The sequence below is a fragment of the Strix uralensis genome, chromosome 4, assembly GCF_047716275.1.
Source record: "Strix uralensis isolate ZFMK-TIS-50842 chromosome 4, bStrUra1, whole genome shotgun sequence".
Classification (NCBI taxonomy): domain Eukaryota; kingdom Metazoa; phylum Chordata; class Aves; order Strigiformes; family Strigidae; genus Strix; species Strix uralensis.
The window spans coordinates 107638442-107656226 of record NC_133975.1 but is presented as its reverse complement, the minus strand read 5'-3'; the positions used below and the strand labels follow the sequence as shown (position 1 = coordinate 107656226).

Below are 17785 nucleotides of genomic sequence, written 5' to 3'. Positions count from 1 at the left end.
GCGCCAGCAGGGGGCACCCGCGCGCCGCGGCCGAGCGGCGGCCACGTCGGAGGGCGAGCGGGGCCGCCCCGGCGCGGAGGGGCCCGGCCCCGGGGCGCGAGGGGCCCGGCGCCGGCGGCCGCGCGGGGGGCGGCGGCGAGGCCCGGCGAGGGGGGGGGGGGCGGCGGAGGCGGGCGGTGGTGGCTGCGCGGCTGCTGAAGCCATTAGCGCGGTGCTGCGGGTGAAGGACGGGCTTGGAGCTCCCTCCCCCGCCCGAGCCCCGTCCCGGGGACGTCATGGGAGGGAGGTATAAAATTTCAGCGGTGAGGCCGAGGGAGAGGCAGTGCGCGCGGGAGGGGCGGCGCGGCGCGGCGCGGTGCGCGGCCGGGGCACGGCGGCCAGCGGAGCCCGCGGGGGTCAGCAGGCGGCCCGGCGGCGCCGCTACCGGCTGGGCGGGGAGCGTCGCAGCGCCGCGCTCCCGGCCGCCGGGCCGTGGGTCGGGCACCGGGCGATGTAGGGCGCGGGGCCCGGCGAGGGCATGAATGGTGCAGCGAGAGGGGCGGGCGGCGCGCTCCCCCCGCGGCGGCGGGGCGGCGCGGGCCGCTGACACGTGCGGCGGCGCGGCGCGGCGGGGCGCCCCCGGCTCCGCGGGACGCGGGGCGGCGCATGGGGAAGGAGCCCGGCGCGGCGAGGCACGGCGCCTGCCGCTTCTCCTTGCGGAGCGCTGCCAGCTCTTCCTGGAAGTCCTGAGTCGCGCACGGCGCAGTGAGTTCATGCACCTCCTCGCCAAGCCTCAGCCTGCGGGATCTGGAGAGGCTGCCGCCAGCACACCGCCCGGTCCCCCGCGCTCGCTCGCCGCCGCCCGGGGGTCTCTCCCGGGGGCCCCCGCCGCCGCCCCCTCGCACATGAAGATGTACGTGCAAAGGGCTCTGGTGCTGCTCTCACTGCTGAGCTTCGCCACCGTGACCCTCGCGCTGTCCTCCTGCACCACCTTGGACCTGGACCACATCAAGAAAAAGAGGGTGGAAGCCATCCGGGGGCAGATCCTGAGCAAGCTGCGGCTCACCAGCCCCCCGGAGACTGTGGGGCCGGCCCATGTGCCCTACCAGATCCTGGCCCTCTATAACAGCACCCGGGAGCTGCTGGAGGAGATGGAGGAGGAGAAGGAGGAGAGCTGCTCTCAGGACAACACCGAGTCCGAGTACTATGCCAAAGAGATCCATAAATTTGACATGATCCAGGGCCTCCCCGAGCACAGTAAGTGCTGGGCTCCCCCCGTGCGGGCCGGGGTGCCGCGCCCGCGGGGCAGCCTGCCCGGGCCCCCGGGCGCGGAGGAGGGGCGGCTGGCCGGGGCCGAGGGGTACAGGGCCCCCGCCGGCGGGGCCGCTGTCCCGGCGGGGCGGGGGCCGCCGCGGCGGAGCGGGGTGGGGGGGAACGCGTCCCCGCCTGCCTGCGCGGGGGGCGCACGCCGCTGTGCCGGGGCGGGGGAGGGGGGCGGGCGCGTAGCGGCGAGCGCTCGGAGCACCGACGGGGCGGCGCGGGGCTTGGCGGCGGACGGCCCCGCCGCAGGTGGAGGGGGTGGGTTGCGGGGCGCGGGAACAGCGTCGGCCCAGGGAGGAGTGAGCCCAGCCCGTATCTGGAGCCCTGAGAGCTGGGGGAAGGCGGGAGGTGGGAAGGCAGCAGGAGAGGAGGCAGCCGGGGTGTCGGGGTGAACGCTGCGCAGCGGGCTAGGAGAAGGCACAGCTCTCGCGTTTGGGTGGCGAGCAGATAGCCAGCCGGACTCCTCCCTGCTGAAGCTCCGGCGCCTGCCGCAGAGATACAGGCAACCTGTTTGGCCTGTGCAGCCCCCGCGCTGGCTGTAGAGAAGGTAGAGAGGCGCTTGCGGAAGAGACAGCTGCCTGGAGGACACTGGCGAGGGGGTTACTCGGGTAGCGCGAGGGTGCAGAGAGCGAGTAGACGATAAGGGAGATGCTGAGCAGGTGCAAAGCCGACAGTGATGCAGAGGGACCCTCAAGGGAACACAGGCACTGAAGGAAACGTGACAGATGTTGAGCAGGTGCAGAGCAGATGATGAGCAGGCCCAGATGCGGACACTAAACAGATTCAGGTGCAGAAGCTGAGCAGATGCAGATGCAAAGACAGAGACTGAGCAGACATGAACCCCGAGCAGACTGCAGATGCTGAGCACATGTAGGCACAGGCAATCCTTTTGGTCTGTGCTTAAGATTCCTTAGGACTGGAAGATGTTGGTGGGCGTGCAGTCATACCACCATTCAGGGTGTCCTCCCGTGATGTAGTGCAGTCTTGGGGACACAATTTTGAATGCCAGCAGTTCTGGGGAGGAGCTGTGACTTGGTGCAGGCAGCCTCAGAATGCAGTTATTCTGCCAGGTTTATGTTAATCTTGACATATGATGAGCTGGAATAAGAGCTACAATGTGGTAATGCAACAAATTTCACTTAATCTCTGGCAGACTGCGCTCCATATGGTTATATGATTAGCTCTTAGCTCAGGAGACACCAAGACTTGAGGAACAGAAAGTGCACAGGGTATAGCAGCTTACCCGTATTTCAACATTTTTGACCTACTGAAGTGTTGTTTGTGAAATTCTAAAAATATATGGAGAAACCAAGTGTCTGTGCAAAATAGTACAGCCACACTATGAACTGGTGCATTTTGGGGAAGGAAACTGGGAAAGCACAACAGCGGGAAATGAAGTCAGAGGAGTGGATTTGGATCAAATAGAGGGGAAAGAGGAATGAAGACTTGTGGTGCACAAGAAGGAGCAGTGAGTGAGGAGGGACTCCGGGTTGGGGAAAATTCCTGCGGAAATGAATGAACCTGTCCCGTGTTCCCGTAGGACGCTGGGGCAAGGTACTGAGCAGTGGGTTCAAAAGACCAAGCAGTGCTGACATTGAATTCCTGGGAATGGGCAGCGTAGGTGCCACCACCCAGAGAAAGAGGGAAATGTGGAACTGGGTCACACTAGGAGATACTAGCTCCAGACAGGCTGTGGTGTCAAGAGGCACACTTCTTTTGAAACCTGGGGAATTTCATTGCTTACACCATGGCTGAATTTGGCCCTGTGTCTTCAGGAGTGGCTGATGTTCAATTTTCCCATGACTCTGTCACTGTGCCAGGTGGTGATCTCAGAGCATGCTCTGAGCCAAAGCCAGTCTCCTCTGGGGGGGAAGGGGAGGACTGCTCCATTGAGGGAACTGCGAGGACGATACAGACAAGTCTGAAATGTGTGTGCATGCACACGCACACGAACTGTTCTAGCTCCAAACTATTAGTTAAGTGGCTTGTTGGCTCAGAACTCACTCTTCTCAAAGGCTTAAGGCCCAAAAGCGAGGAGAGCTGAGGAGCAAAAATAGTAGCAGGGAGAGCCCCATCCTTCTAGGAAGGAAGAATATTCAGGACCAGGTTCCCCATGCCTACTCTGAGCTGTTTGGTGACTCACAGAATTGTTTTTCTGTTGCACCTCAGGCACATAACCTGAATTATAAGGGACTTTCTTTCAGAGAATAATTTGCTCTTGATCAGCCATTCACTTCAGGGATCTCCTAAAACTCGTGGCGGTTCAGACCCCCTTAAGCACTGACTTGGTTAGATTCAAGCTCAGAGAACATCTGCAGTGGTCCTGCAAATGGATTTGCTTACCTTCCTGAGGAAAAACAGATGCCATTTTCCAAGCCAGCTTGAGAGACAAAGCAATTAAAGCTATGGGTCATTGGGGCCAAGAATCTTTTCCTCCACACCTGCCATCTGCAGAGTTACAGAAGGATCAGGTTTTTTTTCTCCAAAGTTATGCAGCTTTGGCGTGAAGCACCTTGAAGTACTAGTGGTATAATATGGAGTGAGGCAATACCTGCTCACAGACAGCCTGCCCCTCCTCAACCTCAAACCCTCACCACATAGCCATCAACCTTCTTGGGGCTTGCCAGAAACGGCAGCTGCATAGGGTCGGCAGCATGTGGAGAACCTACTCCTCACGGAGAGCAGTGGTAGGAAGAAGGAGGCTCCCAAAAGAACCTGCTCCATGTATCACATTGTCCATGCTAAGAGGCTACTGGTCTCATTGTTTGTGCAGTCAGCAGCTCTGGGCTGTCTGGGCTCCACAGTTGTAGCAGGGTCTGATCGTGAGGATGCATCCTGTCGTGTCAGACACAGCCTGGCATGGGTGCACAGGGCATCACAGATTCCCTGTCTCCAGGCTTGGTTACAACCACTGTGTTGTGGACTGGAAGAGCTTGCAGGAATATTGCCTCCAGGCTTTGTTCCGTGCAGGTAGGTGGACATGTCCGGATTCCAGTGTGATTAACACACCTGAGCTGGGACTGGACCAAGCTTTCTGAAAAATCACCTCACCTCCTTTGCCTGTGACCGCTTGCAAAAAGTACTTTGCCCCAAAGCAGTCGGCTTCCTGGGAGTGAGACCTGTATCCTGGACACCCCGCTATGAGAAACAGGTTCCAATCTCACAGTGTTCAGAGTGAAACACAGAATGCAGCTCCATCTCCCCATCACAGAGGGCTTCTTCCCAGGGTACAAAGGGAACATGAAACAACTTCTTAAGGAAGGGAAAATAGGTATTACTATTTCCACTAGGAAGGTCTCCCAAGACACCAGTACCTTGCGTGAAGTAAGTAGGTAGAAGGCAATGTGGGGACAGCAGGCAAAATATAGTAGATACAGTAATCTCTAACCACCACGGCTGCTTAACTTAGCCAAAAATCTTAAGGAGATGATAAACAATAAATTATTTTGTCTCATCTGCACTGTGCTGTAGGACCAGATCTGCAGTCTCTAAATAGATTGTTAGATAAAGCACTACTGTTGGAAACAGATACTGGGCTAGACTGACCACTGGTCTGATCTAGAAAGGCATTTCTGATGACTACTGGGACTCCCCTCATGGACAGGCAGGCAGGTCTAAAATGGAAGGGGCAGGCTGTTAACAGCACTATTAATAGGGCTAAGAGTGCAAAACAGCTTAAGGGGGTATTAAAACACGGTATCTGCCTAGGTCTAGGAGACAGAACAGTTATCAGAGTTAGACTTCAGCTAGGAAGATGCCTTGGGCATTTAATGATATCAGAGCTCAGGTTTTCTGCTGTGCTTTTCTGTGGCATAAAACCTAGAACTGATCAGAGTGGTGGAATCCCCGCAGTGGGTGTCCTCGTGTGGCTCGGTGTACTCTGCACCACAGGGTTGTTGGGCTGAGCACAGCAGCTCATGGCTGCGATAGGGTCTGGTCTCCTGGGATTATCCAACTCTTCAATAGCATCCAGAGACTTTCCTGTGTGGGAAAGCTGTTCCATTCCATAGTACAAATGACAAAACCCCCTCCAGTTAAAGCCCAATGTGAGCATCTGGTCATTAGCTTACTGCGTAAAACTTCAGCACCCTAAGAACACATCCTTGTAAACTGGCTTCATTTCACCTTCATGGATATGACTCTGGAAGTGCATCAGTGTTGCTCAAAGCAGAATTTGGCATGGGAGGCGAACCTCTGCGCTGAGGCACCATTTCACACCAGCTCCACCTTCAGAAGTTGTTTCCCTGGGGAGATAGCGGTGGTGGTGTGAAGAGAAGGGCTGACTCTAGGAATCTAACTCGAAGGTTGCTTCAACTAGGGCTTCTAGCCTATTTGTCACAGGCTGGAACTGTGGCTGGGAACAGGTGATAGTTTTCCTTTCTGTTTCTGTTTAAAAACAAGTATCAGCTGACACAAGAGCCCTGTGCTGCACTGGACAACAGTCAGATGTCATATGAGAGGCTCTGTAGGGCTGCAAACAAACTCGCACGTGGGTGTAGAGCAGGAGCTGCTGTGTCTTGTCTGCAGGAAGCCTTAATGATGCTAGAACCTCGAAGGCTAACAGAAGTCAATAGGAGAGGAACAATAGCAATAACAAAGACTTTTCCATGGGACCAAAATGGTCCCATTGAAAAGAGGCTTGTTTTTTCTTGAGGACTCTGTTTTAGACCTCGTTGCTTTTACCTACTCTCTTTTGGGGCACCTGTGAAATGGATTTTTCTGTTCAGCAGGCACACATCAAGGCAGAGAATTGCTGTGTTATTTCCTGCCCATCTGTCTGATCCCCGCAGGCCTCTCAGCACTATTACTCTGTCCTTGAAGAACTCTGTATCTAGTACTATTCATGAATTCCTTCTCCAGGTCATGAGTGAGAACTGATCTTAAACCCCAGTTCTTTCAGTACACACTGAATAGTCACTGCCCAAAAAAGTCTTCCACACCTCATACTTCATGGGCACTTGGCTGGTTTTCATTCTGGGAGACAGTCAGGGTTTGTAAAACTAAGATTCAATGGCAATGGGATCATCTGTGCAGCTTCATGTCTCCAGCATGAGGAGAGTCACACCATCACCCCTACTGGGAATTGGCCCCACTAGCTGCAAATGAGGTTGCCCCATTGCCTTGGCTGGGAGTGTCATTTTAGATGCAGCAGACTCATGAGCATTAGCAACATCTAATGAGCAGAGTTAGAAGAGAATATTAAAATTACTGTGATTGATCTGTACTGATTCTCTGGCTTGTAGCATTGAAATAATGGTGGCAGTAGTGGGAAGATTTTGCAAAATGTTGCCATGTAGACCAAATTTGAGTGAATTCATCCTGTGTTACCTTTAGCTAGATAGCCATGCTTCACAGGTGGCAAGATGTCTGAATGACAAGCCTCTGCTGGAAAGTTCTTTCTCAAACAGTATTTATTTGAGATCCCACCCCTTTAACTTGTGGTTCTCAGTCTTTCCATCGTTCTTTCTCCTAGATGAGTTGGGCATTTGTCCAAAAGGTGTCACCTCCAATGTGTTCCGCTTTAATGTGTCCTCGGCAGAGAAGAACAGCACCAACTTGTTCCGGGCCGAGTTTCGGGTGCTACGTGTGCCCAACCCGAGCTCCAAACGCAGCGAGCAGCGCATTGAGCTCTTCCAGGTGAGTATTCTTCTCACCTTCCCCTGTGCCTGAGCCCAAAATAGCTTGGCTGTTTAATTGTTGCCTCAATTGATATGTGCAGGGCTACAGAAGAGAGAGAGAGAGAAATCCCATGCTGTACCCCAGGCTTCTTCCAGCATATGTGGTGATACAGTCACCTTTCGTTCCTTTTAGAGCGTGCTGCTGTCCTTTCCCCACTCACATTGACTGGCTGCTTTGGCCACCCTGGTATGGTGCCCACTGCAGCACTTCACTGCACTGAGAAGGGGGTTGTAGGGGGAGCAGCCCTGACCCTTCTGTCACATCAGCATGCTAGGTCCCTTGGCAGTTTTGTTCCTTTGACTGTTGCAGTACAGTTGGTGCTAATCCAAAGGGTGGAGCTCTCCGTCTTGTCACTGATTTACTAGAAAAATAAGGCTTGCTTTCAATGTTCCCTTCAACAGCAGCTCCTCAGGGGCACAATTCGTGGCACTGCTAATTCAGGGACTTATCTGGAGTTTGCTTTGAACCCATGGACTCCCCTGGCAGGATAAGGTCTGGTTCAGGTTTGGAAGTGGCCTTAGGCTGGGCTGAACCACCCAGCTAATCGTACAGTTAAGCATCCAGGCAGTGCATTCCCACAGGCTGGTGTCTGTGCACTTTGCAGCAAGAGCACAGCTAAAATTGCCCTGTGGCTGGTCGCTCTTGAAGACTTCGCAGAATTCAGCTTCAAAGGTCAGAGCAATTCTCCACCAGATGACAGAACTGGCAAAGAGGCAATCCCAGAGCTTCTGCATAGGTTCAGTGCTCTGTGGAATGAACCTGGGGTCCTGCAGGAAGGAGCACCTTGCACAGGCTGGGGCTATTTGTCTGGAAGTGGGAAGGGATGACAGAGCAGGGGGAGAGGTCTCCAAACTGGATCAGCCCTGGTGTGTTTTGATAGAAATTGAAGAGTGTAGGACACATGAAAACGCCACAGCGTAGGACTCAGTAGGCTTGCTGAGCAAGGGACCTCTGGCAAGATGCTCTGTTGCCCACTGCTGGTTCTATTCAGAAATCCAGACCCATATGCCACAGGTGTATACAGTAACAAAACCACCCATTAGATCAATTAGATTCTGCCTCTGGATATGTGACCCGAAACAAGGATGAATTGAGAGAGGTGGGCTGCTTAGGACACAAAAATAAGCACTGTGTAGATCTCTGGAGTTCAGGTTGGTTGTGAAGCATGTCCTTCTCACCTGTGCCAGGGTGTTCCTGCTGTCTCACTTGCTGGGATCAACCTTCTGAATTAGTTTTTAGCAAGCTGTGGAAGAAAAAAGGCCCAAGGCTATCCCTTCCTTATGCATGGCACTGGCTGATTCTCTCTACCACTCCTTCTGACACAGATCCTTCGGCCGGATGAGCACATAGCAAAGCAGCGCTACCTCAGTGGCAGGAATGTGCAGACACGGGGCTCCCCTGAGTGGCTGTCCTTCGATGTCACCGAGACTGTGCGTGAGTGGCTTCTGCACAGAGGTAGGGGTCTTGGCTGGATCGGGTGTCAAGGCATCCATAGAAATGTGGATCAGTGTTGACAGGAGCCTCTCTCTGCTCCCCTTCTTGCAGGAGCTCAGCTCACATAGAGGACAGCTTCTTTCAGTTTGAGAACAAGCCTCCCCCCAGAGCGCTACCTCAGTGCGTGACGTCTGCTAGATTCCTAGCTCTGTCCTGGAGTCCCCACTGTGTAGCTCTGTGGGCTGAGTCAGAGTGAGCATTCATCTTCTGAAGGAGGAAATTGTTTTCACTGAGAGATGCTGGAGCTTCTTTTGGTCCTTTGATTCTAAGCCCAGAGAGGACCCCTCTGCTTGTCTAAACTATAATCTGTAATATATAGAAAATGAGGATTGCTCTGGTTTAACTTTCATGTGGACTAGAGCAAATCTAGCAGGGAAAAAAACAGCAAGGATTCTGATTTCTTTAGCTGTTTACAGCTTGTCAGGTATAAAGGTGGGGAAATACCAGAGGCTGACACACCTAGACAGATGGAGGCATTAGCACTGCAGAGAACGTACCTCTGCCACCCCTGGGCAGCTCAATAGATAGTTATTGGGCAGCTCCCAGCAAGAACACTGACTCCATTCACAGCTGGACATAGGCACCATGACTCACAGCTGGATCAGCCTCACAGATAGAAGCTAGGTGCCACTGAAAACTGAAATGCAGGTACTGGCAAGCAGCCGTTCCCTGGAAGGGTAAGCTGTGAGTTTGTAGGCTCCTCCTATTTCAAGCGAAGTTGTGTCCTGATGGCTGGAGTTCAGGGCTGGAACTGCAGAGAGCTCTGGGCAGGCCTGCTAGCTGACAAGACATCACAGAGTATACAGTACTTAGGAAAAAAAGGTGCTAGGCACCTTGTCAATGCCCCAGGGAGCCAGATGTTTTAATTCATGACACAACATAAAAAAAGGAGCTTTCCTAAGAGTCTTATGTTCTCTTAGTCAGGGCCCACACAGCATGACTGGTCCAGGAAGTTATGAAAATAGACTTGCCTCTGGAAAGTCTGTGTGACTTAGACCGCTAGCAGTTCAAGAGAACAGGAGGTTGCAGCTGCTGAGAAAAATGCTTCCAGTGAAATTACTTGTCCATATCCAATTCACTCATTTTCAGATCTCTCCTTCAGACACTACCAGAAGCCAGATAGTACACAGGCATCGAGGATGGCAAAACTGATTTAACACAGACACCACAAGCCAGCTCTTCAAAATACTTGTTTTTCAGTGGAGCTCCTTAAATCTCACAAATGCTTTTGGATGCTGAATAGCCTAAAAAATGTAACCAGGAGCACCCTTCTTACCTGCCCAGGAAGCTCCCTTTAGTAAGAGTAAGGCTTTTGGCACAGCTGAAGCCACAAGGTTCTGCTTCCCATTCTCCTTTTCCAAGGCATCTCTGTTCCCCAACTCTGATAGCATCCCTGACTTTGAGACCAGCCCACAGTCTAGAAGTTACCACATGTCCTCAGTGGAACTCCCCTGCACCAGGAGCTGTCCCAGCTGAGGAAGACTGTTTCTCACAGAGTCATCTTCTTTGCAGAGTCCAACCTTGGCCTGGAAATTAGCATACACTGTCCTTGCCATACTTTTCAGCCCAACGGGGACATCTTGGAGAATTTGCACGAAGTCTTGGAGATCAAGTTCAAAGGTGATAAAGAGCTGTGTTAAGGGAGGCTGTAGGGGAGGGGGAAAGACTGGAGTATTTAAAGAAGAAATGAGGTCTTGCTTTGCATATTTGAGCATTTTACGTTGCATAACATTTGTCTTAAAGAATACACATCTGGGTTTGCATGTTGATTTGCATGATGGGTACATCCACTTTGTACATAGGTTAGAAATGGAAGAAAGTAAGTGAAGGCTGTGTGGGTTTGCACAAATGTCTGCAGAAAGGAATAATTTTGTATTTCAATGTCTCTCTGGGAAGTTCAGCTTGATGCCTTCTCAGATTTCCACGGAGGCTCTGCTTTCCAGTTAGGGTGACTGAAACACAAGGAAGTCAGGCATCCTGTGTGAGGTGGCCCAGAGAGTCAGTGGCTTGGCTGGCCTAAGAACTAGGAACCTCCTGGCTTGCAGCCCTGGGCTGCAGCCACTGGCCCCCACAGGCTCCATTTCTGAGGCTGTTCTGCAGAGTGCCAATGATCTGACATCTTCTTTAAACCATTCATCTTCCTGCCTGTCCTGGGACTGAAGCCAGGAGTGAGCAGGATGGATTAATGGCCCCACCAGCAGTTTGCAAATGGTAAAACAGGTGGCCCGTAAGCCTCTATTTCAGGCCTGCGGCAGTCAGATTCCCCAGGAGTAAAGGGGACCCTGTGAGGGAACAAGTCCCAGAGTAGATGGACATGGTGCCTAAACCCCTTTCACCCTGGTTCAAGGGTAGGCATGAGAGTGTTAAATGCACTGAAAAGTCTTGTTGCATCCTCTACTTTCCTACTGATTTCTTCTTTGTGGATCCTGTTTCTCTCTGAAGGCATTGACAGTGAGGATGACTATGGCCGTGGGGACTTGGGGCGCCTGAAGAAGCAGAAAGACTTGCATAATCCCCACCTCATCTTGATGATGTTACCCCCACATCGGCTGGAGAGCCCAGCATTGGGAGGCCAGAGAAAGAAACGGGCCCTGGATACCAACTACTGCTTCCGGTAAGTGATATTCCTGCCTGGAGTGACCAGGTCCCATGCCTGAGGTGGGCAAGCCTGGCAAGACTCATGCCACCGGGAAAGGCAGAACCCTCCAAGGGGGTTGTGGGCCACCGTGGTGCCACAGGGGCCACATGAAGAGCACAGCTCAGCCAGCTGCTCCTTGTGGTGTCCAAGAAGGGGATGCTGGCCAGCTCAGCAGAGTCAGTATGTGCTTCTGGCTGAGCCACTGGCTAGAGGGAGACTTGCAAGCAGCTTCCTGGAGCACAGCCTGGGCAGGGACCTGCAGCAGCCCCCTGCTATCTCCAGGTGCCAGAGAGCAGCCGGGTGCTGCCTCCCTGGGCCAGTGGTTAGGCCGCCTGCCAGCAGGCACAAGCAGTGCCAGGCTGCTGAGCTGCCCGCCGCTGCTCACCTGTGCCGCTCCTCTGCACTTGGTGCAGGCAAACAGGAGGCTGCATCACACCATCGTGTATAAGGCCCCTCTTTAGATTCACTGTGTTTCAATACTGTGTTTCAGGAACCTGGAGGAGAATTGCTGCGTGCGTCCTCTGTACATCGACTTTCGACAGGACCTTGGCTGGAAATGGGTCCACGAGCCTAAGGGCTACTTTGCTAACTTTTGTTCGGGCCCTTGTCCATACCTCCGCAGCGCAGACACCACTCACAGCACGGTACATCCCGTATATGATCCTGTTAGGGCTTGTGGCTGTGACTCCCCCTTTCTCCCTAAGGCTATGATCATATCCAGTCTCTTCAAAGCACCAAAAGCTGTTTAGATCAATCCTTTTAAAAACTGTCCAGGAAAACTGCAGAAAAGAGTCTAGGTGGTTCATCAGGGAAAATGCACTTCCTTTGGAGTCAAAACTGAGTCCATGCTTCCAGCCAGATGTTGAGGAGAAGCATCCTGCTGTCTCTTGGGTAAGATGTGAAACAGCAGGACTGATGGTTTTAGGGTACTTATTTGGTAATGGCCAGAGTATTAACTGAATTGTTCACATCAAATGTTAACTCTGGTAATTATCTTCTGCCTAAATTTCTCCTGCAGTTTGCACTGGACAGAGGATTTTTCTATGCTCTGTGCCACGTTGTCATGCAAAACTGTTGTGCCATGGCACGCAGCTGCTGTCTGCTACCACAGGGGCAGCCCGAAAGAGAAGGGAAATCCATGTCTATGTCCAGAAGTGAACACAGCCATGCAGTAAGCTCTCCTTTCTGCACAGGCATCCTTTCCAGCTGTATAAATCCTAGCTCACCTATGGCAGGGTGAGCTACTAGGGAGGGGAACCTACTAGGCAGTGAGATTCATGTGTAAAAACTGGCAGAAGGCAAATGTCTTTAGGTAACTTATGCATAATCTCTAACATGAGTACACTAGGCAGCCTTTGGGGAAGAATACTACCTGAACCTAGCTACTGTCTAGAGTGGAAGAAAATAAAAGCAATAGAAAAGCACAGGCATGGGAAAGTACCAAGGGGAGAAGACAGACTAAGGAGCAGGCAGTCGTTTGCTGAAGCAAGAAAAGACGGAGGAAAATCCTGTGCTTCTGTCCACAGAAGAGTAAAAGCAGCAATCCAGACAATGCAACAGCTCACTAACAACTTAGCTTCAGGTTTCACTAAAAACGTTACTGGAAAAAGCGGATCTGGCTGAAGAATAGATAACTAGGTGAAGATGATATTGCAAAAAAGATGCTAACATTGAGAGTCTGCACAGCAGCAAGGCTTGCTGAAGCTCAAGGACTGATATCAGTGGGAACAGTCGATCTGTGGGAGTGAAGGAGTGAACAGATGCTGGGCGTTAAGCACAAGACAAAGCAAGGGAACGAACAGCTTTGAAAGGGTAATAGGCATGTAGCTTTACCATCTGGTTGTCCTGAGAAGCTCTCTAGTAGATAACTGGACTGAATCGGTGTGAGAGAAAGGAGGTTTTAGAATGGTTCCTAATGTTCTTTTCTTGAGCAAGAAAGGAAATGATTAAGCTTTAAGGTCAGCTGGGTGATTCAAGAAACATTTAGAACTATATAGTTGCTGACAGCTTGCCAGCATCACCTAGGCAAAACATGGTGAAAAGAAGATTACTCATCAGTCTGTTTAACCTATTATCTGTTGAGAAGAGTGGCCCCAGAGCTCTCACATGGTACCCCTGTGGTACAGTCAGGAGTACTTTGTTCAGTATCCCAGGGAGCTGCTACCAGAACGACTGCGATTACATGGATCTGGATGATAGAACAGGATATTTCCTTAGCACCTCATCCCCAAAGACTGACTGTAAAGTACTTAAAAGACAATGTGCCAGACCCTGTCGTTTATACCAGATAAGCACTAATGAGACCACAGTAGTGCAGGTGAGATCATGTTTTGGCCCCATAACTCAAGAAGTTGCTTACCACTGAGAAGCAGCCACCTCTGGCAAGAAACATGGCAACTGTTCTGTAGCGGTTACATGGCTGAAGTGTACAGTCATCTGTGGGCTGGGGCCAGCTGGGAGGAAGAATCCAGTGGGGTCCCACAGGATACTCTGCTGGCTCCAGCATTACAGTGTAATGACTTGGAGGATGGAGTGGAGGGAGAAGGCATCAGACAGTTCAAAGCTGGGAGGGAATTGTGGATACTCGAGAGGATTGGCATCCATCCAGTGCTATCTAGAGATGTTGGTTGAAATAAGCAGCAGGGATGTTCTTTCTTCTGGTTTCTTTAATGGAACCCAAACCAACATGGCCCCAGGCTGGTTACACCCAGCCTTATTAAAAGCAAAAATTGTGACACTATCCACCATACCAAATTAGAGATGAAAGGAGGCAACTACTTGCACTCCTTCAACCCTTAGGCATCAGCCACAGAGCATGGCTACTACAATTAAAAAAAAAAAAGTCTTAAGAGCCAGGCCAGGGCAGGCAAGACCCTTTAGAAGCAAGCCATGATCAGGAAGTGACAGGGGAGTATTGCTCGCCTCAGGGAAATAATCTGATGAGCATAGTCCAGACACCTAGAGACCTGTTGGCTTTGCAGTCCCTTCCTGTCCTCAACCAGCTTAAACGTATTCCTGACTTTGTCACCACATTTACTTTGTTTTTGCAGGTGCTGGGCTTATACAACACGCTGAACCCTGAGGCATCTGCTTCACCCTGCTGTGTCCCCCAGGACCTGGAGCCACTCACCATCTTGTACTATGTCGGGAGGACCCCCAAAGTGGAGCAGCTCTCCAACATGGTGGTGAAATCCTGCAAGTGCAGCTGAAAGGCACCCTGGCCCGCCCAAAGCCAAGAGAGAAACTGTCAGCACCCACTCTCCTGCTCCCAGGCTAACACAAAAGTAACTGGGGGTCAGAGACTATGCATGCTGAGGGCTGAGTGCCAAACCCTGTGGCTTAGGGTCTGGAAGCCCTTGGGGATCTCTTCTGGAACATTTCTTGGTCTTGTTGGCAGTGTCATGTTCCTTCTGGGAGTTACTTTCGTGACACGAAGGCCACACTCTCCAAAATGGCTGGACAGTTGGTGCAGAAGAGAAGGATAGGGTGGAGGAACTGCTCTGTATTTGAATGCTGGGTGGTTGAGCTGGGAAAGCAAGAGAATGAGAAAGAGCAGGTGAAAGGGGGAATGGAAATGGGGAGATGTTTTCTAATCTAGCTTTAGCTATCTTAGGACCTCAGCCTTCCCCACTGGCCTGAAGAATTAGAGGTTTCCCCTGTAGGGGGAAACCGTGAAAGTTTCTTTAGAGAAAGAAAATGCATCAAGAAGGGAAGCTGCTGAGAGAAGAAATGCTCAGAGATACACTTAGACTTTTGTTCCTCAGAGCTGTGATCCAGAGTCCTGCAACTGAAACTGTGTCTGCCAGACCTGTAAATTCAATTGGCAGATCCTGGCTATTGGTTTCTAATGCAAACTGCAAGGCTCCCAGCCAGCCTGCTGAGGGTGGGCAAATACAAGGAAAGAGGGTGCTAAGTCCATTTTCAGAGGGACTGATGTCTCCATTCAGCTCTTTTCCCTTCCTGGAGTTTCTGAGAGATGGTTTCTGGGTCAGGGCAGGAGCAATATCTGTGGGTACCTGAATATGGGCCCATTCATTTGTGAGCTGATACACCCTGAGGACCTCTTGTCTGTTGTGGTTTGTGAAGTGCTTCGGGGTGTTCTGCACCTGGTTCTGCACAGTGACCTAAACGTGACCCAGGCTCATCTGCCAAGACTTAAAAAATAGTAATCTCAAAACATTGTAAAAAATAAATATTTGGGGGGGAGATGCTCTTTTTTTCACAAGCAAGTTGTTTGTTGAAGGGTTAGATGGTTTGCTGTTTTTAATTTGCTACTGCTGTGGCACACTCAGTTAGTCTAAAACCCTTTCCAAAATGTCTCTTCAAAGGAACAGCCAGAATTTAGGCCAACCAGAGAGCCCCAGAATGGAAATTCCTTGGTACCCTCAAACTGTGCCTGGTGTATATGTGCCCTGCCCCACCCCAGTCCAGACATGTATATCACCTCTGGCATCTGCTTTTATAGAAAGCTCCCCTCAAATGTAAAACACTTCCAACAATACTGTTTAAATAACCAGGGCAGTGCAGTTGCCACAGCTGACAGATGTTCTGTGTCCATTTGAATATATATGGTCTGCTAGCACAGAATTGTACACACAGGTAGAGAACACATCCCTCCTCCCAATTTACCATGAACATTGCAGATGCTTATAAAAAGCTCACAGATGTTGCCCAGGCAAGAAATCAATGTACTCTTTTTTTTTTTTTTTCAGCCACAGATAGTCCCAAAGGTAAAAATCTCCAGTGCTTGCATGCCATATGAGACTCAGAGGCTGCCTCTCTGACTCCAAACCACAACTACTTAAAGTCATGTTCTAGAGACCACAGAGGTTCCTCCCTGTCCCCTCCCAATTCCTGGTCTCCAGTAACTGAGCGTAAAATGATACCTAGCTGGTTAATCACTTGTGGCGAGGGCTCTCCATGGTCAGCTCAGAATTCAGCTCTTCCATCAAGCCCTTTACAATAGTGGCTGCTTCCATATACCTCACGTGAGGCTGCCGTAACGTGTAATCTCAAACATCTTAATAAACTATAAACAACCCTTCCTGCACCATCACCAGCTGGCTAGAGGATAGCAAGGGTGGGTCAGTGGAGGGAGCCTGCCAAGCTATGTGACATTTTGGCTGGGGCAGACATGCTCTGATAGAGGCACTCCCCAACACTTATCTTTATCCCTTTCATCATTCTGGGGCTCCTTGACCTGTCATCGGTGTGATGATGAAAGGTGCAGCTCTGATCAGTCCTGCAGCACTACTGTGTTACTATGCCCTGTACAGCTGGCCATGCCCATGCTTCCACGTGACCTGCCCAAGGAGGGAGCAAATACACTACCATGCTGATAGACAGGCCAGAAATATAGTGGCTGCAATGGGGGGTGGGGGGGAATCCAGATGCCAATTGGAGTAGGAATTCTCTCTAATCTCCTTTTAGCAGCAGCCCCTGGGGAGGTTTTGGTTTACAAGCTGCAGTCTGTTCTTTGGTCATTGTTCCTCCTGAGCCCTGGGCTGGCTCTGCTGCCCATCCAATTGAAGGGCTTCCTTGCTAGTAAAGGGGAAAAAACAAACCCAAGGAGGGGGAGCTGCAAAGAGCTGAGCTAGAACACTCGCACAGCTCACAGTCCTACGTGGCACTTGGAGCATGTCAGAACCACCCACGGATTAACCCTGGCAAGCCCCTTGAGGTGGGTCTGTCTTATTAGCCCTTGTTCACTGCTGCTCCTCAGTGGCAGGGAGGGGTGGCAGAAGGACGAAGCCATTTGTCTTCTTGGAAAGGAGGTGAAATGGCAATGGAAAATCAGGGGAGAAGAGTCTCAGAGTGTCCAACCAGTAAGGACATGGGTAATCTCACGGGTACAGTAATCCTTCAAGTCAAACACACATTTCAGTTACTGCTTCTCTGTCCAGCCTTCTGTTTCCCTAGCAACATTTGAAAATAAGATTTGTGAGACAGGATCCGAATTAATTTTCTTACAATCAAAATAGTTTTCTAGGGGTGTTTTAGCTATAATTCAGCAACAAACTAAACTATCTACATGGGGTTAATAACAGATTGAATACACTCCTGGGCACAGGCTTACCACCAAAACGTTTCAGGACACTAGTGTGAGAAAGCAGAGGGCAGTTCTCTATATGCTCTGTTGCTAGCTGGCAAATTGAGGAAGACAATGGGAAAGAAAAAGTGGGATCTTCACTGCCAACACTGAATACAGCTCCCAACAGTTCCCTTTTGTTGTTCGCAGGAACAAACAAAAGCTGATGAAAACAATCCCAGCACACTCTGTCTCTCTAACAAAGATCAATGGTTAGAAAGAGTGAAAAAACTCTATTCTGCACTACCATAAGGCAGATCCTACACTGATGACCAACCAACCATCTGTGTAGTCCCTGCTTCTCTGGCATACTCTATTGTAGTATGCAGGAGGCCTAGACTGAACCTGAACACCTTGTTTTTCAGGCTGTAGCACATTGTAAAGCTCTGCAAGGAACACTGCTTCAGTAATTACAGGAATGTACACTGATACTGCAGCAAAGAATAGTCTTTGCAGACTAAATGAGTCTTTGTTCCCTGGTCTTTGGGTTGGATAGTTTCTAGCTATCTCACTGCGCTTACAAAAAGCAGTAGCACATCCCTGTTACCACTATGTGAACTGGGATATACTGCTTTGTGTTTCACCTT

General features: G+C 51.1%; 1 protein-coding gene across 1 annotated transcript; it reads left to right on the top strand.

The window, feature by feature from the left end:
* Window positions 1-300: 300 nt before the first annotated feature.
* Window positions 301-16151, top strand: TGFB3 (transforming growth factor beta 3). The gene is made up of 7 exons (XM_074868446.1): window positions 301-1236; window positions 6773-6936; window positions 8304-8433; window positions 9985-10092; window positions 10915-11086; window positions 11601-11754; window positions 14161-16151. Exons 1-7 carry the CDS (start codon window positions 522-524, stop codon window positions 14317-14319), a joined length of 1602 nt encoding a protein of 533 aa, XP_074724547.1. The 5' UTR covers window positions 301-521; the 3' UTR covers window positions 14320-16151.
* The last annotated feature ends 1634 nt before the right edge of the window (window positions 16152-17785 follow it).

Coding starts and splice junctions, on each gene's coding strand:
- TGFB3 (XM_074868446.1), top strand. CDS start 522: ATGGTGCAGCGAGAGGGGCGGGCGGCGCGCTCCCCCCGCGGCGGCGGG. Junction 10,093..10,914: donor CTTGGAGATCAAGTTCAAAG/GTGATAAAGAGC, acceptor TTCTCTCTGAAG/GCATTGACAGTGAGGATGAC. Junction 11,755..14,160: donor CAGACACCACTCACAGCACG/GTACATCCCGTA, acceptor TTGTTTTTGCAG/GTGCTGGGCTTATACAACAC.